We start from the raw sequence: 25,584 nt of genomic DNA on the forward strand, positions 1-25,584 counted from the left end.
CACGTGATGACGTGGGATTGAGACGTGTAAATCCAGCTGTCCCGCAGCAAATCAGTAAAGTACCGTTTAAATAAAACAAAGTTGGTAAATATTTTCTCAAAACTATTTATAAACTTTGTAAGGCTACTTTATGATATGCCTCCTAAACTGCAACAAAATAAGTCTGCTGTTGCGAAGCAGCCACGAGACGGGAAGAAAAAAGGGCCTACTGCAACAATGGAGCCTTGGACTCAGGTTGGATCTCCTTCGGTAGAACAGGGAGCAATGGCGGTGGCAACGGTTTCTCTGAAGACGACACCGGAAATACACATGCGCAAATCGACACAACGCAAACTACAAGAACCGACACCCACTGCAATTGAAAATGACTCAGAGTCAGAATTGGACTCTGCAGAGAACACAGATGAAGAAGAGGAGGAAGAATTGGAAGCGAGTGGAAGTAAAGGAGATGATAGAGACATAAGAGAGGCTCTATTGCAATCAACGGCTGAATTAAGTAAGAGAAGAGCTTAGAGATACGAAGAGGTGCTATAATAAAGTTATGGAAAGACAGGACAAAATGGAAAAGAGGCTTCAGAAGATGGAAAGAGAAATGGGGCTTATGAATGATAGAGTGGAAAAAACAGAAAATGATTTGCTTGTTTGGAGTTCGGAAAGAAACCAACTCTTGGAGAAAGTGGATATGTTGGAAAATTTCAGTAGACGTAATAACATTAAAATTGTTGGTCTTACAGAAGGTATGGAGGGAGAAAAGCCAATAGAATTTTTTCAAAGATGGATCCCGGATGTTTTGCAAATGGAAGAGGAGGCTCGGCCAATTGAAATTGAGCGGGCACATAGAGCTCTAAGACCAAAACCAAAAGATGATCAATATCCACGATCGATTTTAATAAAATTCTTAAGATTTCAAGACAAGGAAAGGATTCTACAGGCAGCTGCTCGAGCTGCCAAAGATAGAAAAGGGCCATTGATAATTAAAGGGAGCAAAGTTTTTTTCTACCCTGATATAAGTTACGAACTTTTGAAGACAAGGAAGAAGTTTAATCCAGTGAAACAAAACCCTATGGGATCATGGTTATCAATTTACACTGCGTTATCCTGCAACTTTGAAGATTTTTTTGCCTGGTGGAGAAAAAAGATTTTTTGATGACTACCAGAAAGCAGAGCAGTTTGTGCAAGATTTTCTGAATATTCATCAGATACAAGAACAAACTCAGGAGAGAGAGATAGATTGAAGATGAAGATTGGGTTAAAGAATGGACTTGTTGGATTTTTGAAGCTGGATGAATGTATAAATATATTATTAATTATATGAGGGGGGTATGAAAGGTTAACACTGGAGGAAATTAGTTGGGAATAGTAATACTAATTTTGTCTATATAACTTTTTTTGTTGCGGGGGAGCTGGAAGAAGCACTGATCGATTGCTACGTTAATCATGTGTGCAAGCGTGGCTTTTGCCGCGACCCGTAAAATGGAGGGGGGTAGTGTTGTGTATCCTTTCATTCACAACATTAGTGGGGGGGTATTTTGTTTTTTCTATTTTTTTTTCTTTTTGCCTGGAAGCTTGGGGGGGGGGGGACACATAGCAACATGGTGAAGTTTAAAGAAATTCCCCAAGGAACTATGAGAGTTGAGAAGATAAGTAATGTTTTAGATTGGAGTAACTTTGTTAAGAATAATGACTAATTTATTGAATTTTTTGAGTTTTAATGTTAATGGGTTTAATGGACCAGTGAAAAGAAAAAGAGTCTTAATATATATATAAAAAAAATGAAGATAGATTTAGCTTTTTTTTTTATACAGGAAACGCACCTAACAGAAATAGAACATCAGAAACTAAAGAGAGATTGGATGGGTAGTGTTGTTGCGGCTTCATTTAATTCAAAAGCGAGGGGAGTAGCAATTTTGATCAATAAAACGTTACCAATTAGAATACAAAATGTAATAACTGATTCTGCAGGGAGATATGTGATTATACATTGTCAACTTTTTTCCGAACTATGGACTTTTATGAATATTTATGCACCAAACGAAAATGATGCAAAATTCATACAAGAAGCTTTTTTGACTTTGGCGGATGCACATGAAAAACTATTAATTGGAGGAGACTTTAATTTTTGCTTAGACCCAGTCTTAGATAGATCAACCAAGGCTGTTATAAAATCGAAGATAGTAAATTTAACTTTATCATTGATGAAAGATTTAAATTCGATTGATATATGGAGAAGAATTAATCCTAAAGAAAGAGACTATTCGTTCTATTCCCATAGACATAAAACTTACTCAAGGATAGATTTTTTTCTATTATCAATGCATATTCAACACAGTGAAAAATATGGAATATAAAGCAAGAATATTATCAGATCATTCTCCTTTATTAATGACAATAATAATTGCTGACAAGGAAGAAGTGGCTTATAGATGGAGATTTAATTTAACATTATTAAAGCGTCAAGATTTTTGTGATTTTATGAAAATGCAGATTCAATTTTTTTTGGATACAAATTTTCATTCAGTGGAGGATAAATTTACATTATGGGATGCGATGAAAGCATATCTTAGGGGCCAGATAATAAGCTATACGTCTAAAATTAAGAAAGAATATATGGCAGAACTAGATCAATTGGAAAAAGAGATTATAAGAATAGAAAAAGAATCTCAAAGATATATGTCAGAAGAAAAACGAAGACAACTTCTTAATAAGAAGTTACAATATAATACGCTTCAGACATATAGAACGGAAAAAGCAATTATAAGAACTAAACAAAGGTATTATGAGTTAGGTGAGACAGCACATAAAATTCTTGCCTGGCAGTTGAAAACAGAACAAGCTTCCAAAACAATAAATGCAATTAGGACAAGGGCAAATAAAATATCTTATAAACCTCTTGAAATAAATGAAACCTTTAAAAATTTTTATTCTGAATTATATCAATCAGAATCCCAAAATGATGTTAATGAGGTAGAAAGGTTTTTATCACAAGTTTCTCTTCCAAAATTGAATTTGGAAGAACAGAGGGGATTAGATATGCCTTTTACATTAAAAGAAGTTGAAGTTTTAGGATCACTCCAAAGTAATAAATCTCCAGGAGAAGATGGTTTTCCACCTGAATTTTATAAAAAATTTAAAGATTTATTATTTCCTCTTTTTATGGAACTAATACGTCAAGCAGAAAAAATACATAAACTTCCAGAATCTTTTTCAACAGCGATTGTAATAGTATTGCCAAAAAAGGACAGAGATCCTATGAAACCAACATCATACAGGCTTATTTCTTTATTGAATACGGATTATAAAATAATAGCAAAAATTTTAATCGAATAGATTATCTAAATATTTACCAAAATTAATACATATGGATCAAACAGGATTTATTAAAAATAGACAATTGGCAGATAATGTAACTCGGCTACTCAGTATAATTCATTTGGCACAAAAAAGGGATGAGAAGAGTATAGTAGTAGCTTTGGATGCAGATAAAGCATTTGATAGATTAGAATGGGATTTTTTATTTAAAGTATTAGAAAAATATGGGTTAGGAACATCTTTTATAAATTGGATTAAAACTTTAAATTCTAACCCTAAAGCTAAAGTAGTGACAAACTCTCAAATTTCAACACCATTCCAGTTAAAAAGGTCAACTAGACAAGGTTGTCCACTATCACCTGCTTTATTTGTATTGGCGATAGAGCCATTAGCAGAACTAATTAGATGTGATCCAGATATTATGGGTTTTAGAGTTAACCAAGAGGAATATAAAATTAATCTTTTTGCCGATGATGTTTTGATATATTTAACAAACCCACAACATTCGCTACATAAATTATCTTCTAGATTGGATGAATATGGGAAAGTATCAGGTTACAAAATAAACTGGGATAAAAGTGAAATTTTACCTCTTACTAAAGGAGACTATAGTCAATGTCGATTAGTAACCCAATTTAGATGGCCGGTAAATGGTATAAAGTATTTAGGTATAAGACTTGATAATGATGTAAAGAATTTATATAAATTTAATTATTTGCCACTGTTGAAAAAAATTCAAGAAGATCTTGACAAATGGATGATACTACCAATAACATTAGTAGGTAGAGTCAATGTTGTAAAAATGAATATATTTCCTAGATTACAGTATTTGTTTCAAACATTACCAATACAATTGCCACAGAAATTTTTTCAAGAGTTAAATAAATGTGTGAGAAAATTTCTTTGGAAAGGTAAAATGTCAAGAATATCATTGGAAAAACTGACATGTAAATTTGGGTTAGGAGGATTACAACTTCCAAACTTTAAAAATTACTATAAAGCAAATCAACTTAGATTTATTGCATCTTTTTTCGATGATCAAAAACCAGCATGGATTAAAATAGAACTAGACAAGATAGGAGAAAATAAACCTGAAGATTTTATATATAAATGGGAATCTAAGTGGATACGGGAAAAGAAAGAATCTCCTATATTAACACATTTGATTGATCTATGGAATAAGATAAATGTTGATAAGGAAACACAGAAATCTCTATTAGCAAGGAGACCTTTGTTCCAAAACAGACTTATTCCTTTCACAATGGATAATCAACTTTTATATAATTGGTACCAAAAAGGGATTAAATTTATAGAAGACTGTTTTGAGCGAGGTATATTGATGTCATTTGAACAATTAAAGGATAAATATAAAATATCTAATAATACTTTCTTTTGTTATTTTCAATTAAGGGCTTACTTAATAGGTAAGCTGGGTCAAACAATGTTTTTGCCAAAGCCTAATGAAATTGAAATTTTAATTCAAAAAGGGAAAATTAAAAAATTTATTTCTTGTATGTATAATTTGATTCAAGAACAGACAACTAAACAAGGAACCCATAAGTCAAAGCAAAAATGGGAAACAGATCTGAATATTAATATTGATGAAACAAATTGGTCAAGACTCTGTCTTGACAGTATGACAAATACAATAAATGTTCGACTTAGATTAGTACAATATAATTTTTTACAATTATATATTACACCACAAAAAATAAATAGATTAAATTCAAATCTATCTGATAAATGTTTTCGGTGTAATCAAGAAATTGGTACTTTTTTACATTCTACTTGGTCTTGTTTTAAAATTCAACCCTTTTGGATAAATTTAAGAGTCTTATTGGAACAAATTACTGGAATTCAACTTCCACATAACCCTGTATTATTTCTATTAGGTGATATTGAAGGGATAAAACCGAAATTTAAATTGAATAAATATCAGAAAGAATTTATAAAAATTGCATTGGCAGTAGCTAAGAAGACTATAGCAGTTACTTGGAAATCTGATTCGTATTTAAGTATGGATCGTTGGAATAATGAAATGGCTAGTTCTATTCCACTTGAAAAAATTACTTATAATTTAAGAGATAAATATGTAACATTTTTGAATATTTGGCGCCCTTATTTACAAAAGATAGGATGGCATATTTAAGTGCTCTGATAAAGATTTTGGTTACTTGGGGAAAGTAACGAATAATTATACCAAATTTATTTTGAATCCCATGGAGCATGTGGAAACCTTCCAATAACCAGGCGGTTCTTTTCTTTTTTTTCCTCTTTCTTTCTTTTTAGGTAGGACTATATATGGGGGGGGGGAGAGAGGGTTAAGGGGAGGGGGGAGGGTAGATTTTATCTTTTCATGTATTCTTTTTGAAAATTTAATAAAAATTATATTAAAAAACAGTATTGCTTCTCAGAAATCAGACTATTCATAACATGTCCATTAGTTTTGAGCACTCAGAACAGTCAAGAATAGAAAGGAATAAAAGGATTGCAAGGCAATATCTACCTTAACTTATGAATTATTTTTCTTGAGGTTATACAGTTACTTAAAAATTTAGAATTGTGAATCCATTTCTGGTTTTCTGGGACTGATCTTGCAGTTAAAATTCAACTAGTAGATCATATTACTCAATCCTAATCTTCACCATATTCATTAACTACCCTAACAATGAAAATATAATTAGATTTAAAGTTAACCTTTGTACAGATAAGTGTTAAGAAGTTTCATATGTGATCTAGCAATGGGCTACACAATAGAAAATAAGCAATTTTATATCCAGATAAATGTATGGTCACATGCATTGTTTGCAATAAATAGCATTGAAAATAAATTAGATCAGACTGTTGCACAGAGAATTATCAGAGAATCATTTTGTTTTAGTCAATAAGATATTCATTATTTAGATATACAAGTCAAAGAACGACATTGGACACAATACAAGGTGAAGGTTCTGAAGACTATAAAGTTGTTCTGTTGTTTAAAAAAGGTAGCAGGTCAAAGCCAGGGAACTACAGACAAGTCAAACAGACATTTTTTTTTTTGATTTGGAGCAAGAAGCCTGCGAGTGAACGGCTGATTTTTCGGAGCGAAGGGAGATTTTTTTTACTACTCAGGGTAAAAGAGAGGTGAGACTGTGCAGGTGTGTGACGTCAGCCAGTAGAGCGCGAAAGGTTTAAAAGGACTGCCATATCCAGCAGGCAGCGGAGTGAGAGGCGGCAGAGCGACAGGGCTTTGGCTCAACGGGCTTAGGCGGTAACAGGAAGAGGCGAGGTAGGTTTACCTGTGTTAATTGCGGAATGAAAGTAGTATGAGTGTGAGGCCAGTTTTCTGTGCTCGGTGTCAGATGTTGGGGGGGGGGGGGAGAGAGGGGGAGGGTCCCGGAGCCTCCCAGCCTCCTGGACAGCCATACCTGCACCAGGTCTGTCAAGCAGCAGTTCCTAAGGGACCGAGTTAGGGAACTGGAGATGCAGCTCGATGACCTTCGCTTGGCCAGGGAGAGCGAGGACATGATAGAAAGGAGTTATAGGCAGGTGGTCACACCGGCGCCACGGGAGACAGACAAGTGGGTCACAGTCAGGAGGGGGGGGGAAGGGGAAGAGTCAGGTAATAGAGAGTACCCCTGTGGCTGTACCCCTTGACAATAAGTACTCCTCTTTGAGTACTGTTGGGGGGAACAGCCTACCTGGGGGACGCAACAGTGGCCATGCCTCTGGCACAGAGTCTGGCCCTGTGGCTCAGAAGGGTAGGGAAAGGAAGAGGATGACAGCAGTGATAGGGGACTCTATAGTTAGGGGGGGTCACACAGGTGATTATGGACGCAGGAAAGGAACTCAGATGGTAGTTTGCCTCCCATGGGCCAGGGTCTGGGATGTTTCAGATCGCGTCCAAGATATCCTGCAGTGAGAGGGAGAACAGCCAGAAGTTGTCGTACATATTGGTACCAATGACATTGGTAGGAAAAGGAAGAGGTCCTAAAAAAAGACTACAGGGAGTTAGGAATGAAGTTGAGAAACAGGACCGCAAAGGTAGTAATCTCGGAATTACTGCCTGTGCCACGCGACAGTGAGAACAGGAATAGAATGAGGTGGAGGATAAATGCGTGGCTGGGGATTGGAGCAGGGGGCAGGGATTCAGATTTCTGGATCATTGGGACCTCTTCTGGGGCAGGCGTGATCTGTACAAAAAGGATGGGTTGCACTTGAATCCCAGGGGGACCAATATCCTGGCGGGGAGGTTTGCTAAGGCAACTGGGGAGAGTTTAAACTAGAATAGTTGGGGGGTGGGAACAGAACTGAAGAGACTGGGGAAGAGGCGGTTGGCTCACAAATAGAGAAAGCTTGGAGACAATGTGAGAGGGAGGGTAGGCAGGTGATAGAGAAAGGACGCACTCAGACTGAAGATTTGAGATGTGTCTATTTTAACTCAAGGGGTGTTATGAACAAAGCAGATGAGCTTAGAGTGTGGATCAGTACTTGGAGATATGATGTGGTGGCCATTACAGAGACTTGGATGGCTCAGGGACAGAAATGGTTATTTCAAGTGCTGGGTTTTAGATGTTTCAGAAAAGACAGGGAGGGAGGCAAAAGAGGTGGGGTGTGGCACTGTTGATCAGAGATAGTGTCACGGCTGCAGAAAAGGTGGACGCCATGGAGGGATTGTCTACAGAGTCTCTGTGGGTGGAGGTTAGGAACAAGAAGGAGTCAATAACTTCACTGGGTGTTTTTTTTAATAGGCTGCCCAGTAGTAACAGGGATATCGAGGAGCAGATAGGGAAACAGATCCTGGAAAGGTGTAATAATAAGTTGTTGTGATGGGAGATTTTAATTTCCCAAATATCGATTGGAATCTCCCTACAGCAAGGGGTTTAGATGGGGTGGAGTTTGTTAGGTGTGTTCGGGAAGGTTTCTTGACACACTATGTAGATAAGCCTACAAGCGAAGAGGCTGTACTTGACCTGGTATTGGGAAATGAACCTGGTCAGGTGTCAGATCTCTCAGTGGGAGAGCATTTTGGAGATAGTGATCATAATTCTATCTCCTTTACAATAACATTGGAGAGAGATAGGAACAGACAAGTTAGAAAAAAGTTTAATTGGAGTAAGGGGAATTATAAGGCTATCAAGCAGGAAATTGGAGGCTTAAATTGGAAACAGATGTTCTCAGGGAAAAGTACAGAAGAAATACGGCAAATATTCAGGGGATATTTGTGTGGAGTTCTGCATAGGTACGTTCCAATGAGAGGGAAGTTATGGTCGGGTACAGGAACTGTGGTGTACAAAGGCTGTAATAAATCTAGTCAAGAAGAAAAGCTTACGAAAGGTTCAGACAGCTAGGTAATGTTAGAGATCTAAAAGATTATTAAGGCTAATAGGAAGGAGCTTAAGGAAATTAGGAGAGCCAGAAGGGGCCATGGTGGGCAGGATTAAGGAAAACCCCAAGGCATTCTACCAGTATGTGAAGAGGAAGAGGATAAGACATGAAAGAATAGGACCAATCAAGTGTGACAGTGGGAAAGTATGTATGGAACCAGAGGAAATAGCAGAGGTACTTAACGAATACTTTACTTCAGTATTTGCTGTGGAAAAGGATCTTGGTGATTGTAGTGATGACCTGCAGCAGACTGAAAAGCTTGAGCATGTAGATATTAAGAAAGAGGATGTGCTGGAGCTTTTGGAAAACATCAAGTTGGTTAAGTCTCCGGAACTGGATGAGATGTATCTTTATTCAAGAAAGGAAGTAGAGATAGCCCAGGAAATTATAGACCAGTGAGTCCTACCTCAGTGGTTGGAAAGTTGTTGGAGAAGATCCTGAGAGGCAGGATTTATGTACATTTGGAGAGGTATAATATGATTAGGAATAGTCAGCGTGGCTTTGTCAAGGGCAGGTCATGTCTTAAGAGTCTGATTGAAGTTTTTGAGGATGTGACCAAACACATTGATGAAGGAAGAGCAGTAGATGTAGTGTATATGGATTTCAGCAAGGCATTTGATAAGGTACCCCATGCAAGGCTTATTGAGAAAGTAAGGAGGCATGCGATACAAGGGGATATTGCTTTGTGGATCCAGAACTAGCTTGCCCACAGAAGGCAAGTGGTTGAAGACGGGACATATTCTGCATGGAGGTCAGTCACCAGTAGAGTGCCTCAGGGATCTGTTCTGGGACCCTTACTCTTAGTTTGCTGATGATACAAAGGTTGGAGGTGTTGTGGATAGTGTGGAGGGCTGTCAGAGGTTACAGCGGGACACTGATAGGATGCAAAACTGGGCTGAGAAGTGGCAGATGGAGTTCAACCCAGGTAAGTGTGAAGTGGTTCATTTTGGTCGGTCAAATATGATGGCAGAATGTAGTATTGATGGTAACACCCTTGGCAGTGTGGAGGATCAGAGGGATCTTGGGGTCAAAGTCCATAGGACACTCAAAGCTGCTGTGCAGGTTGACTCTGTGGTTAAGAAGGCATACGGTGTATTGGCATTCATCAATCGTGGAATGGAATTTAGGAGCCGAGAGGTAATGGTGCAGCTATATAAGACCCTGGTCAGACCCCACTTGGAGTACTGTGCTCAGTTCTGGTCGCCTCACTACAGGAAGGATGTGGAAGCCATAGAAAGGGTGCAGAGTAGATTTACAAGGATGTTGCCTGGATTGGGGAGTATGCCTTACAAGAATAGGTTGAGTGAACTTGGCCTTTTCTTCTTGCAGCGATGGAGGATGAGAGGTGACCTGATAAGAGGTGTACAAGATGATGAGAGGCATTGATCGTGTGGATAGTCAGAGGCTTTTTCCCAGGGCTGAAATGGTTGCCACAAGAGGGCACAGGTTTAAGGTGCCGGGGAGTAGGTACAGAGGAGATGTCAGGGGTAAGTTTTTTTTTAATATAAACGCAGAGAGTGGTGAGTGCGTGGAATGGGCTGCCGGCAACGGTGGTAGAGGCGGATACGATAGGGTCTTTTAAGAGACTTTTAGATAGGTACATGGAGCTTAGTAAAATAGAGGGCTGTGGGTAAGCCTAGTAATTTCTAAGGTAGGGACATGTTTGGCACAACTCTGTGGGCCAAAGGGCCTGTATTGTGCTGTAGGTTTTCTATGTTTCTGGACATCAGTGGGGAGGGGTGAAAGTTACTGGAGACAATTGTGACTGACAGGATCTAACAGCATTTGGATAGATACAGTCTGTATAGGAGGAGTCCAGGATGGTGTGTGGGAAGTCATGTTTGATTTTTTTTTTGATGAGGTTACCCAACATGTTAATGTTAGGGCAGTGGATGTGTATCTGGACTTTAGCAGGGCCCACATGGTAGGTTAGCTGCCATGGAATCCAGAGAGAGGTAGGCAAGTGGATTCAAAATTGGCTGGGAGGTGGGAAGCAGAGGGTAGTGCTGGAGGTTATATTTCAGAATGGAGGCCAGTGACTCATGGCGCGTGCAGAGGTCAGTACTGGGACCCTTGTTATTTGTTATATATGCTGATTATTTGGACATGGACACAACGTTTCATCAGTAAGTTTTTGCAAGTGCCATGAAGTTCGGAAGTGGTGTTGATAGTGAAGAAGGTTATTGTAGATAAGGGAATCTTGATTAGTTTAGGAAGTGGGCTGATGCGTGGCAACTAAATTTCAAAACATATGCTTCAGGTGATGCATTTTGCAAATTCAAACCAGTGGAGAACATGTACTATGAATAGCAGGACACTGGGGAGCATAACGGAAAAGAAACACAAGTGGGTAATTCATTGAAAACACCATTACAGGGTGGTGAAAAGGTGATTAGCGTGCTGGCCTTCATTAGTCAGGTAACGGAGTTTACAAGTTGTTGTTCCAACTGGAAAAAGTACAGAAAAGATTTACACAGATGTTGGCAGCAGGGAATCGCATCTTAGACACTAAGATATGGAATATAATCGGCACAAGAAAACCTTGCCTTCCCTGGAATGGTTTCAATTTTCTAGAATATGTTATTGAATAATGTGGTAGATGCTACTTCTAAATAAGGCCAAATTTATCCAAAAGTGGGGCAGACACTCAAATTAAAATAAATTTTGGCTTTGTGGATAAAATGGTCAAGTTTTGTTCATCTGAAGATTGTGGACGGGCAAGTAAGGAGGGATTTGGACTGATTTTGCCTTCAAGAAATTATAAGTGTGAGAATATAGAATCATTGTCATTAATCATAGCGTGAAAAGGAATGGGTTTCATAAACTTCCAAGATTGCAATGACTTTATAAATGGAACTACAAGTACTTGATCAAGTTTAAGAATTATAGAACATCCTGAAGTCTTAAGGTATCAAGTGAAAGCAATTCTCCAAGACAAAGGCTGTTGAATTCACAATTACAGCATGAAGGGAAGTGAAAGAAAGCATTTAATTTGCTGATAAACTGCTTAAATGGCTTGCAGAGCAAAATAATAATTAAGGGTATAACTTGCTGCAGTAGCCAATGGAGTGCCAACTGTGGCCTAAGTGCACTCTAGAACGAGGTTAGGGTTAGATAAATTATAAAACAAGCATCTTAATCAAACCACTCCACACTATTGACGTCTTTACCCTCTTCCCATCACACACAACCCCAAAGTGACAGTTCAAGAATTAAACTTACTGTGGAATTCAAATGCAATTTCTTCAATTGAACATCATTAACAAAATCATGGCCTTTCTGCTGAATCAGGAAAGCACACCTATTGGGAAGAAAAATATTTTCCTGAAAAAGTTTTCCAAAATTCATGCAAACCAAGCAATTTTTTTAAAATATTAAAAAGGAGTACCAAATGTTTTCCTGTTTTTAAAAACGAGAATCAAAACTGTGTGGCTTCTGGCCTCATGGGATGAGCTAACCGATTTTTAAAAAAATGTTGTGAACCATTTTCAGCTAAGTGTATCCCAAGAGGGGAAAAAATTTCCAGCCCAGGAAACGTACACTTGCAGCCTTAAGCTTTGCTTCACACCTGATAGGGCTGCAGAACAACTTGCTCTCTTCCTCTGTGATCAACCTTTCGTTTAAAAAAAAGGCCTATTAACCATAAAATTAAATTGAATCACTTAACCCTTTAAGCAGGACTCCAAGCTTATTATTCATGCAATTTGGAGTAAGCAACCTTCATGGACCATGAGTTTCTCTTGCTGGTATTCCAGCAGTGTTAAAGTTCCAGCACCAAAGTGACAAACTGAAATGCAATCAAGGATCACACACAAAATGCTGGTGGAGCACAGCAGGCCAGGCAGCACCCCCACTGATGACCCCTTCTCCCGTCTTCAACCCTCCTCCTCTTCACGGACACCTTACTCTGGTCTTCTGCCTGCCCTGGATTTCTTTATTGCCAATTGCCGACAGGACATCAACTGTCTCGACTTCACCACACCTTGTTCCAATTCCAGCTTCACTCCTTCTGAACGCTCTGCTCTCCACTCCTTCCGCACCAATCCTAACCTTACTATAAAACGTGCTGATGGGGGGGCGGGGGGGGGCTGTTGTAGTCTGGCATACTGACCTCTACCTTGCCGAGGCACAGCAACAACTCGCTGATACCTCTTATTTACCCCTCGATTATGACCCCGCTAAGGAGCACCAGGCCATTGTCTCCCACACCATCACCAACCTTATCAGCTCTGGGGATACCCCATCCACTGCCAGCAGCCTCAGTTCCCACACCCCACACTTCCCATTTCTACCAGATGCTGCCTGGCCTGCTGCGTTCCACCAGCATTTTGTGTGTGTTGCTTGAATTTCCAGCATCTGCAGATTTCCTCGTGTTTGCAATCAAGGATGATGTGTCATTTGAAATTGCAGGAGTTGTTTAAGATTTACAGTGATGTTGAAGCCTCTGCAAGGCTTCTTGAAGACGCTTCATATTTCAGGAATGCTGTATCAGTGAAGTGGAAAATGTGCTCAAGGTGAAGCAAATTATTCAGTAACAGAGCCTCTTTTTTTGTAGGAAATGAATTCAATTGAAACTATTTCTGTTTCCTCTGGGCAATGGCTCAGGGGGTAGGGATAAAGGTTCTAGGTTAGACAGCAAGCAACTCAAACATTAACTATCCCATCTTCAAATTACTCTTGGACCCATTGTACTCAAGAAGCTGGTCACTTAAATTTTAAATCACCTGATTCTCTATCTGGTACTAAGGAGGTAAATCCACAGTATTATACAATAAAGGTCCAGCTTGGGAGTATTGACTAGATCCCCAAATATAATAGGATGGAGATATAGATAATAAGATTTAAGATCTGAGATAATTGACATCTTCATATCTGAGAAACAAGAAATGAATCATGATTTAGGCTTAACCCACCATAACTCAAGGAACACGTCACTACCAACTAATTTTTAAACAGTACTTGCAGCAGGGGTCATTTGAGAATGCTGCCAGAACTAGTAATATGCCATGATTGAGCAGGAGTATGGTACATTGGGGTTGTTTATCTGCAACAAAGGATAAGAGTCTTAGCAAAAGTTGAATTAAATCAATGCTCAAAGTTGATGAGAAACATGCCAAGCTTTTGAAACTCAGAAAGTTTCATCACTTCATGTGCTCTGCATCTGGAACAAGATAAGTAAAGGTCCTATAAAGTACAGGAGTACCTACTAGTAAGTGAGAATTGACCCGATTCTGACAAGGGTACAAAAGCCTAACGAGCTTCATGGCAAATATTTCTTTGATTCATTTCCGAGTCACCACCATCAAAATAGTTATATTTATCTGTTCCATTCACCATGAATTACCATTGTATCTATACCAGCTCTTGGACCCTTCCCTCAATGACTGCTAACAGATTCTAGTAACTTGAGTGTCATTTGCTCAACACTTAAGCTACTTCTGTCTTCCATAATAACAATTGATTCTTTTTCCATATAGCAAGTCAATTTGTGAATTGATTTCTACAAAATAATTTGTGAATCCATAAATCCTTCACCAAATTCTGTGTTTGAAAATGATGTGCAAACTGACATTCAAGAAATCAAATTTTAACCGTTCTTTTAATAAAGTTTTAGGCAATACTTGATTTCTCCCCTTAATTTGATTTTACTTACATCTCAATAGCTTTCTGTATTTGTCTTTTTACCCATTTGGCTTCTACTGTACCAGATATTCATTGACATAGCAACAAATAGAATAACTGGTTTGGTCATATGAGATGGTCAGTCCTACCAACATACCATGACCTTCAAATGCTCCCAACTGCATAGCCTTTAATTACACGACATCAAAATAGGTCATTCAGCCTACCAGACCTACTCCTACTTGCCTACATTTAGTCCATTTTCCTCCAAACCTTTCCTTTCCATAAATTTCTCTAAATATCTATTGAATGTTAATTTTACTGGCTTCTAACACTTAATCTGGCAACTTGTTCCACATACCCACCATCTGTGTAAAAAGGATGCCCTCTCACATTAAAACGATTCCCTCTAGTTTTAGACACCCCTACCTAGTAAAAAGAATATGACCAATCTACATACATACACTCTGCTCCAGGAGGAAAAAAAACTGTAGCCTGGCCAGTCTCTCATAATTTAAACCCTCCAGTCTCAGTAAAACCTCTTCTGCACTTTTTTTTTTAATATATAAAAGAACAGTTTTATGACATCCTTCCTACAGCTTGACAATCAGGAATGTGCAGTATTCAGGCAAGTAGTCTCACTGACATTCTATACTGTTGTAAGATGTGTTCCAACTCATGCTCAAAATACTGTCCAACGAAGGCAAGCATGCCAAATTCTTCTTCACCACACTGTCCACCTGAAAGGTCACTTGCAGGTAACTATGTATTTGTAGCCTCATGTCTGTTTTCAACACTGTAGATCTTGTCATCTTTTTGCCTAAATCCTACCCTGGTTTAATTTCCCAAATTGCAACATTTCACACTTGCCCATCTCAGATTCCATCTGCCATTGCCTGATATTCTTAATTTCTGAATGTTTCTTTACAGAAAAAGAGAATTTTGCATTACATGATTCTTTGCCCATCTACCTGGTAATTTTATTCTATGACAAAAGCTGGAATAGCGTGCATTTCTGGGGTTTGGTATGCAAGTGTCATGGTCTCTCCTACAATTAAATGCTATTCAGTAAGTGGTCATGTGAACCTGGGAGAGGACTCTGCTATTGGTTCATTGATTCTTCCTGGGAATTTGGAGGATTTTACTTTCGTAGCTTTAGTGACATTGTTCCTAATAACTTGGAATGTCTGTTGTCAGTAACCAGGTCTCAGAATAGGAAGGAAGAGATTACTTACCCTCATGTGATGACACATGTTCTTTGCAACCACAGGAGTTGCAACACCTTAAGATTCATCTTTTCACTGCCAAGCATCCAGGGACCCAACAACTTTTCCTCCTCAGTGAAACACCAGTTCAGTTGCACTTTTCTAATCTCATGCTCTCTCTTTGGTCCTCAGCGTGATCGCCTTCTCATTGGAAAAACCAATTACAGATGGCGCAGGAGATTTACAGTCTTTGTGAATGAATGAGCTCGCTGGTGGCTGCTGCTTTAACATATCATTCCCACTACAGCTCATCCCTGGCCTCATGCATCATTCCAATCAAGCCCTACACCTTGTTTGGTCTGAACATGCTACAGCTTTCCAAATTTTGTATCAAATTGTCCAAACTGAGGTTATGCACTCTTCCTTCTGTCAATAACAGAATTAGTTATTTTTTTGCCAATCAGGTTGGCTCAGCTTTTTCTTATTCCATTCATATTGTCTAGTAAGCTGGTCATACCCTGAAGTCGTTATTTATAAACAAATACTTTGTGTGCTGGTAACTCTTTCTCTCCCCCCCCCCCCCCCCACCCTGCACCATTCAGCTATTTGGAATTACTAAATCAGAAATACTCCTTTCTTATTTATGCTCCTTCCCCACTTTCTCTGACTGAAAAACTTGCATTTCTCTCCTTCCTCTGACTCAAAGCATCAATGGTCCTTCCTTCAACAAATATGGAGTGCTTCCAGCCTTTTGTTTTCAGCACAGGGTTAAACTGTGCCCAGTCTACTCTGAAGTTTGTGTCAGAAACAAGATACAATGATGCAAATAACCTCTTCATCATCCTTTCCATTTGAGATAAAACAGATGTTCGGCAAATCTCCTTTTTCTGATTTTGAGTTAACTATCTTTATTTTGGACAGGGAAATTAAGTCACATCCATTTGCAAATATAACAGCTAACTTTAAATTAGTCATACATTTCTTAGAAAAATACTGTCAGGCATTTCCCCTTAACTTCTTCTAAACACAAAATGAAGTTTCATAAATAGGCCAAGCAGACCACTTAAGAAAAATTTGAAACATGGTAGTGGACAAATTGGAGATACCAAAATTGAAGATAAAATGTCCCATTACATTCAGCTGCAATACTGTATACAGGATGAACAGGCACGGTAGCGTAGTGGTTAGCACAACGCTGTACAGTTCCAGTGACTGGGTTCAATTCCCACAATCTGCAAGGAGTTTGTACATTCTCCCTGTGACAGACTGGGTTTCCTCCAGGTGCTCCAGTTTCCTCCCACAGTCCAAAGGTGTACCAGTTAGTGGGGTACTTAGTCATTGTAAATTCTCCTGTGATTAGGCTAGGTTAAAGCAGGGGTTGCTGGGCAGCCCCACTGGAAGAGAAATTCTGCAATGTACCTAAATATAAATAATTTTCACGAAAGTAGATGACCTGATATTACCCTGGTATCTAGAAAAATAGCAAATCCATTATTTTTCTCCAAGGCAGCTGGAACATCGTTCCAAACTATTGCAGGAAATAGTGAGCACACCTTAGTTTAGACTTGAGGCACTCACTTTCTTTGCCCTATTTAAAGAAACAACTGACTACATTGAAAAAAAAATCATAGAGAAGTAGTTGAGGACTATCAAAACCAGAATTCCACAAGGAGAAACTTATTTAAGAAATATAAATATGAACACAACTGAAAACAGCAAGAATCATCAATTAATTGACTTATACAAAATTAATACAGAAAAATCAAAAATATTTAGCAATTTACCCTGGAAACCATTTTGCATGCTGCTCCCAGGCTTTATCACCAGGTTCCCAATTTTTAAGGCCTCCATCACAATGGAAACACTTCACGTTGTCTCCATCACCTGAAATTCAATGTCAAAATTCAGTATTTACCTCCAAAATTAATAGAATTATCTAATACACACATGTGCAATCACAAAAACTTGCAAATTCCCATTAATATTTTCATTTCCTCAGTACAACTGGGCAGAGGCAATGTTGCATCACCACAACATGGTTCAGTTCCGTTTCAAAATTTGTCGACTCCCAAATTCCACAGATGCTGTATTGCAGAACTGCTCAGATGTTCAGATATTCATTGAAAAAGTGAGTGTGATAATGCAATTGAGCTTAATATCATGGGTGAAAAGTGTCATCTTCCAGTCAAAAAGTATGAGCTAATACTTTTCAAAATCAGTCATACTGGCTTTTCCCTTCAATCAATGATTCAGACAAGTGCAACTTGATTCAACGGGTATTAACATGCAAACAATGAAAAACAAAAACCTTTGCTATGAAGTACAACTGTTATAATAATCATTTTCCCACTTGAACAATTTTATCCATACCAAAAAGGACATAAGATTCATCGCTCTTTTTTACTAAATGCTCTATCCATCAATTCCTGATACAAATATAGCCCCATCTTATTGTTCATTATTTCCACTCATGGAATAAACAATGATAGTTCAGAATTTAATGGATAAGTTCAGTATGATTGAAGCTATGAAAGGATTACTGAGAATTCTCTGACACCTGGTTTTGAAATAGACCATCTTGTGCCAAAGAGCACCCGTTGTTTTTATTCGCAGTGAACATTTTGGAGAATAACAAGGAAGGTAACGAAAAGAAAGCAATTTCATTTCAACTATTATTGGCAATTTGTTATTCAGACAACAGTCAAAGGTTATGGAATGGGATGAAAAAAGTTAAAACACAAAGATCATGCCCATTAACGAGTTTAAAAATCATGCAAAATTGTTTGCAATGGCCAATAGGATTATTTCCAATAATGAATAATGGAAAACATTCATTTCAGATTACATTCAAAAACAATTTGCAGCATCTCATAAGGGTTCCATCATCTCATATGGCTGCTTGTATTTGCAATTCTCCAACTCAAACTTTAATCTGCTTAACTGTTTTCTATGTAGAAGTTTGAAACAGCTACTCAACAGGATATATTTTGTCTCAAATGAAAATTGGAACAGAGTTCAATGGCATGACATTCTCTTACTGAATGGCAGTGCAAGTTTTAAAGGTCATTTGGCCTTCTGAACTCAATTTTTACTGACATTGCTGATCTTTGAGGACATTTATGAAATGAGACATTCTCTTATGTAATAACCAAACCTCTATAAGCTTGAGAAGAAAGCTGTCCCTCCAAATTGGTCTGACGGAAAGATGCACAGAATGCCTCATTTTTAGTTACTTCAATTGTAAAGCCTGCCATTGTGACAAAATGCAATTGCTTGGCCTGCTAACGAAAAAATGGTCACCAATCTAAATGAAAAAGCAGCAGTGAATCCTTGTACAATGATAGACAACAAATAGGAACACATTCCCAATATCTCCAGATGTGGTCTGGAAGAAACTTAAAAAATAACTTTAAAAATTCATGTCGCAAAATAAAATTAACTCTGGCTCTGAGCACAAACTGACCCTAATACATTTCCTCAATCTGTGCAACTGACTGCAGACCAAATTGTTCATTATCATTTAGATCAAATTCAATAGTTAGATCTCAGTCAGGTACGAGTTATGACTGAAGCTATTATCCAAAATACATCTAATATTCCTTCTATCCCAATATTTTGGCTGGAAAATTGATCCCTCACCACCTAAATTAAAACAACTTGAAAGTCTTTTCCTCCTCCGTCTTTCGGTATTTTGTTTTGTTCTACATGTCTTTTTCATTTTATAAGGAAAGACTATTAATATCCCAGCCTCTGGATGTGCATTACAAAAGCCAGAAGCATTACACAAGTCAGAAGCCATTAAAAATGTGAAATCCACTGCTGCATCAAGTGCTTTTTACAGAACAAATAGCTATTAAAAAAATTGACAAACAATACAAAAGTCATTCATCCATCAGGCAAAATACTTTGCACATGCTGTTGTGCAGAGGGACTTGGGAGTGCTTGTGCATAAATCCCAAAAAGTTGGCTTGCAGGTACAACAGGTTATTAAGAAAGCAAACGGAATGTTGGCCTTCATTGCTAGAGCGATTGAATTCAAGAGCAGGGGAGTCATGCTGTAACTATACAGGGTACTGGTGAGGCCTCACCTAGAGTACTGTGTGCAGTTCTGGTCTTCATACTTGAGGAAAGACATACTGGCTTTGGAGGTAGTGCAGAGGAGATTCACCAGGTTGATTCCAGAGATGAAGGGGGTAACTTATGAGGAGAGATCGAGTCACCTGGGACTATGCTCTGCGGAATTCAGAGGGGTTCTTATAGAAACATACAAAATTTTTGAAAGGGATAGATAAGATAGGAGCAGAAAAATTGTTTCCATTGGTAGGTGAGACTAGAACTAGGGGACATTGCCTCAAGATTCAGGGGAGAAGATTTAGGACAGAGATGAGGAGAAACTTTTTCCCAGAGAGTAGTGAATCTGTGGAATTCTCTGCCCAGGGAAGCAGATGAGGCTTCTTCACTAAATATGTTTAGGAAACAGTTAGATAGATTTTTACACAGCTGGGGAATTAAGGGTTATGGGGAAAAGGCAGGTAGCTGGAGCTGAGTTTACAGACAGATCAGCCATGATCTTATTGAATGGCGTGGTAGGCTTGATGGGCCAGATGGCCTACTCCTATTTCTTGTGTCCTTTTGTAAATTTTACCCAAAAGACCTCTAATCTAAAATGTCAGCACAGCTCATGCTTCCAAACGTAGATTAATCTTCTGTGGATAACAATAACCATCCTTTAAAGGAAAGCCTTTGAACAAAGCAAGATCCCTTTAAACTAAGATGAGGAGGAACTTGGAGGGTGATGAATCTGTAGAATTCATTGCTGCAGAGGGCTATAGAAGCCACTCTTTGGGAGTATTGAGGGCAGAGATTGACAATTTCTTGATGGGCAAGACCGTTAAGGTTCACAAGGACAGGTATGATTGAATGAGCATGCTTGATGAGTCAAATCCTGCTGGCATTTCTGATGATCTCATTACCATCACTGGTCCCCATTCAAGATCAAACTTTGCACCTTTATTTGAAAACAAATTTTTCAATTTTAAAAGGTCAATTTTATGTAATTGCAACCAATAGGGAAAACAAAACTACCAATCAAGCAATTGCTTCTTTTAGATTGTTTGCTTCAGGTACAATGAATGTGGGAGCTACCATGGTGAAGAGAGTTAATTGGCCTTGCTGGTGCTTAGTTTTCATGATTGAAAAGCTGACTGCATCCAGGATCAATGGAAGTCTCAAATAAGCATTCATGCTAATTTAAAAGTTGGCATGACCATCACAATTACAAATGTGCACGTGCATTGGATACCACACTGGAACCAATTTGCCCTAAGTTCTTGACAAGTAATATTGCAATGTGTTTTTTTTTTAATAAACCAGTTCTCCTTGGTTTACACCCCAGAAAAAAAAATACATCTGTTGGTATTTTTCTTTCACATCACTGTTTATCTATTGCATTACAATTGTTACTTGTGAAGTTAAGTTAACAGAAGATCATGTCAATCCATTCCACCATCCAGCCTTTCTGGTAATTTCTCCAATGCAGTACCTGTGAATGACACTGGACCTACACATTTAATTCCGTTTGAGTTCCAACTTGGTGATAATGGCCAATCCACGAGCCATCTCCAATGCATGCCATTGCCTCACATCCTTTAATCACTTTTGCTCAACTGGTATCAAATTTTTAATTCATTGACTGAAAAAAGCAATAATCATTGCTGGAATTTCCAAACATATACAGCCCTTGATATATTTTCCCCTTAATACAGTCAAAATACTTCACTAACTATTGAGATTGACAGTACCTGTGCTGTAAAATCCAGCTCCAGCAAGGTCTTCAGCATCAAGTGGAAAATGCATTCGATTTTTGAAAGTCTGAAGCCGAGAATCAAAACACTGTTTTTCTGGGTGTTTCGGAAGGTGGAAAAAACTAGGTTTTGGTTCATCATTGAGGTGCAGGTTGACATCTCCTGTGCCACAATTTGAATCCACTGGTACATTTCCAACTGAAAGGCCACAAACAAAAGAGCATGTGGGAAAATGTCTTTTATGTTCAGACATTGCGCGATCTCCAGGTTCCCAGTTTTTCATTAATCCACCACAGCAAAAGCATTGAACCTGATCTTCTTTGCCAATGTAGTATAGCCCTGCTTTAGCCAAATCTCTTGGGGTTACAATGCCATAACTAGGCCAGTTAGTGAAGGTTTTGAGTCTGGTGGCTTCACAACACATAGCAGGGTTTCTAGGCCGTAAATGGGATAAGTCTTCAATGCCTCCACTTTTTACAGGATCTTTGGGAAGTTCGTGATTGCCATTAGGATGTCTGGAAGGCCCATTTATTGCAGACCATTGACTTTCAGTTGCTGCAAATTCACCATGAGACGCAACTGGAAAACTAGAGTTTGACACGTGTTCTTTTACCATTAAACCATTAATAAAAGGACAAGCTGGGAAAAGTTGCCTATGTTTTCTCACAGCAGAATCGCCATGTTGCCAGTTTTCTGCTACGCCACCACAGCTGAAACATTTGACTTGGTCTTTATAACCAGTATAGAAGAAGCCTGCTCTGGCCAAAGTTGTTTCACACACAGGAACATCAGATGGAAAATTTACAAATGTTTCCAGTCGATAGATCTCATTTGAAAGATTTTGTTTACAATCTGTTACAATGTCCATACTGAAGAAAATACGGTAATCCTTTGTGTTTCAAAGTTACCTGGGATAATTTTTACTTGGTGCTCAGAAGACTCTCCAAAGGCTGTTTAAAAATGAGCAGCAAATTCTTCAAAATGAAATTCCATCTTCTGCATCTATCAAAGGGCAAGAGTTCATCAACGCAACTAATTTAATATAAAGTTCAATACATACAAAAGCTTTATCCTAAATATTTAGATATTGAAACTCAATTTCCTGACATACACATTTTGCAGTGACTTAAACATGTAATTTTGAGCAGACCGTTGAAAGTTAAGGAAAATGTACATTCATGGCACAGTGGTTAGCACAACAATTTATAGTGCAGGTGACCCTGGTTCAATTCCCACCACTGCCTGTACGAAGTTGTACATTCTCACCGTGAATGTATGGGTTTCCTCTGGGCACTCTGGTTTCCTCCCACAGTCCGCAGATGTACCAGTTGATATGTTAATCGTTGACCAGTTGATAGATTAATCGTTCATTGTAAATGTTCCCATGATTAGCGAAGGATTAAAATGGAGGATTACTGGGCAGTGTGGCTCAAAGGGCTGGAAGGGCCAATTCTATGCTGTACCCCAATAAATAAATAAATAAATAAATAAATATTAAGTTACTAGACACAAATTGGTTGGGAAATATTGATATTTGATATCCTTGAGTCAAATATAGCATTTCCCAAGCTTAAGGGCTGCTCTACATAGCTGCTTTTATATCCTAGAGTTCAATGGCATGCAGAGTCAGTTTGTCCCCACTTGTGTGGAAAAATCTGTCCAATACAGCTGCACTGGTTGTCCAGGTGCAAGAAGAACAAGTGCATTGACTTCAAATACAGGAAATGTTATGAAAGACCCAAGTGTCAATCATATCAATAAACATTCAACTTGTTCAGTATACTTGAATTGTTTTCTTTAATTTTTAATATTTTGTAGCTTTCACATGATTTGGAATGCCAGGAACTGTTTTTCCACCAGATTTAACTTTTTCATTTGTTTTGCAGGTGGGCAATGTTCTGCTCCCTCTAGGCAGGTGTTTGGCAGTAAATTGACATTAGTACAACTGAAAGGCAAGTATGTGGTTAAGCCATGAACGCAACTCAAATTACTTTAGCTGGTAATGGACTAAATATGTTCAGAGACTTCAGGTTGGTACCGGTTTCCACAGAACCAAAAGAGATCATTAGCATCATGGGCTTTCACAATAAAAGTTACATTAAAATAAAAATTAGCTTCATTAGTTTGAGAGTTAGTAACAAGTGGGTTGAAATATTAATAATGGAAATTCCAAAGTCTTCTGAATGAGAATGGGGAAATCCCTTCCACAGGCTATTGAAGCATTACTGAAAAAAGGAACTAAGTAGCAGTTTTGAAATTGATAAGATATTGACAGCATGAGTAAAATGACAGCAAACAGCTGATATGGTAACTTTAACCCACTTTGGCTGAAGAAGTTTGTAAAAGTTATTTCCATTGGACCTATTCCAAAAACAAAAAAGATAAATAGTTAGACTAAACCATTCAACACTAGGATATCAATGATTATTTCCCCTAACTGATTTCTCATTGTGCAACATGTACAAGGCAAGGGGAAATCAGAGGGGAAAAATTTCACTCTAAGTGATTGATATCTGGAAATGTGCTACCAAAAGCAATAGTGAAGTACAATGTACGTAAAAAAGCACTTAAATAATCACAGGTACATAGCCTTATGCAGGTAAGCAGATTATAAAGAAAACCCCAGTTTGTATTATGTGGGTGACCAAAAGAACTATTGTTGTACTAAGACTCCATGATTGGTCAAAATAAAAATACAATTTAGCAAACTTGAATGCTAATCAAAGATTATTACTTTGAAACAAACTCCACCTCTCTCTCTGTAGATATCCTGTCACAATATTTTAAGTTAATAAGTTGGACATGAAGCAACAACCTCAGAAGGCCAGGATTAACTAAGTTATAACCAACATCAAGGTTAAAAAAGTGCCTCCTTCAGAATTTCAATACAATTTAAAGCCTCCAAAACAAAATAACATTGACACTAGAACTATAAAGAGAAATAACACATTAATACTGAAACATGCCAACATTAACAGAGCAATAGAAACACAACGAAGTGATATTAATTTTAAATACCGATCTCCAAATGCAATTTCATTACTCACTATTTCCTTATAAATCTTGCAAATGTCTGCCAGTAAAATTACTTTAGAAACTGTTCCCTACAAAATTACAGCATACAAGTCTACCACTAACACTCATATCTCAACAATTACTTAATTCTTCTTAAAAGTGGTCTTGATAATCAACCCTACATCATAAAACACCAGAACCCGGTATCTACACCGAAAATAGAACACAATTTCCTTAAGAACAGAAAGAAATATTTCAATAAGGTGCGGCTCCACAAACAAGGTCGAACAATTTAATTGGGAGCATGATTACAGGCAGCAATACCGACCAGTATTCAATAATTCAGACAGTTTACCTCTATTTCGCTATTGTTTTCGAACAAATGAATATTTCTCAATTCTGACCGGGACCGACTCCACAGTCTTTTCGCCCCACGGACACAGTTTGCGCAATATCAACCAGGACACAAGCCATTAACAGAAGTCAAATCAGTCTGTGGGCCCAAGTCCTATCGCATCACCTGATGGGACAAAATACTCAATGGCATTACAAACCCGTGGGCAGAGGTTAGCGATTGGATAGAAATCGGGGGCGCTCTAATCCTATTGATCCGAAAGAATGTCATTCCCCGTCACGGCTTCTGATTGGCGGTCGGGTTCATTATGAATGGTAACTCTGAGCTGGCCTGGAAGTAGATTTCGGATATTTCCACACAAGATCATTTAGATATGCGACAGATCTTCCAGTGCCATCACGTCATATATATTACCATTACGTTACAACTAGGCTACCGTGCCGCGCTGTATCTCAATAAATAAACAAATACATTTAGAAAAGAGAACAGTACAGCACAGGACAGGTCCTTCGGCCTACAATGTTGCACAGTACTGAACTAACTAAATTGGTAATTTAATGTCCAACTATATTTTATTTAGAGATACAGCGCAGAATCGTCCCTTCTGGCTCACCAAGTTGCGCTGGTCGATTGCAGAATTATTTTGTACAGAGCAATGAAAAGGCCCCGTTACTTTCAACGTGTACCTTCAACTGATCTATCAAAACAGTTTTTCAGCTCACATCGGCACTTTGTGAAGGTGCAAATTCAACAAAGGAAATAAATAATGATTTTTTTCAATTAAAAAAAATTCGATGTTGATTTGTTAGGTCTTTAATAAAGAGACTAATTAAGAAGGAGACAAATCAGACTGCAGATGTTGGAATCTGGAGTAAAAAATAAATGCCAGAGGGGACTCAGTAGG

At 38.2% G+C, this 25,584-nt stretch overlaps 1 protein-coding gene across 1 annotated transcript in view; it reads right to left on the reverse strand.

Annotated features, from left to right (window-relative positions):
• The window catches only part of LOC140204264 (E3 ubiquitin-protein ligase XIAP-like), a 52,174-nt gene extending 27,300 nt beyond the window's left edge, over nt 1-24,874 (reverse strand). Inside the window, exons 1-4 of the mRNA XM_072270838.1 lie at nt 24,681-24,874; nt 21,308-22,312; nt 17,291-17,390; nt 11,902-11,980 (exon numbers count right to left, since the gene is read on the reverse strand). Of these exons, the coding sequence (XP_072126939.1) occupies nt 11,902-11,980; nt 17,291-17,390; nt 21,308-22,178 (1,050 nt within the window). The 5' untranslated portion in view covers nt 22,179-22,312; nt 24,681-24,874. The remainder of the gene's footprint in view (nt 1-11,901; nt 11,981-17,290; nt 17,391-21,307; nt 22,313-24,680) is intronic.
• Between the last annotated feature and the right edge of the window lie 710 nt (nt 24,875-25,584).

The sequence above is a fragment of the Mobula birostris genome, chromosome 10 (genome assembly GCF_030028105.1).
Source record: "Mobula birostris isolate sMobBir1 chromosome 10, sMobBir1.hap1, whole genome shotgun sequence".
In the NCBI taxonomy this organism is placed as follows: Eukaryota; Metazoa; Chordata; class Chondrichthyes; order Myliobatiformes; family Myliobatidae; genus Mobula; species Mobula birostris.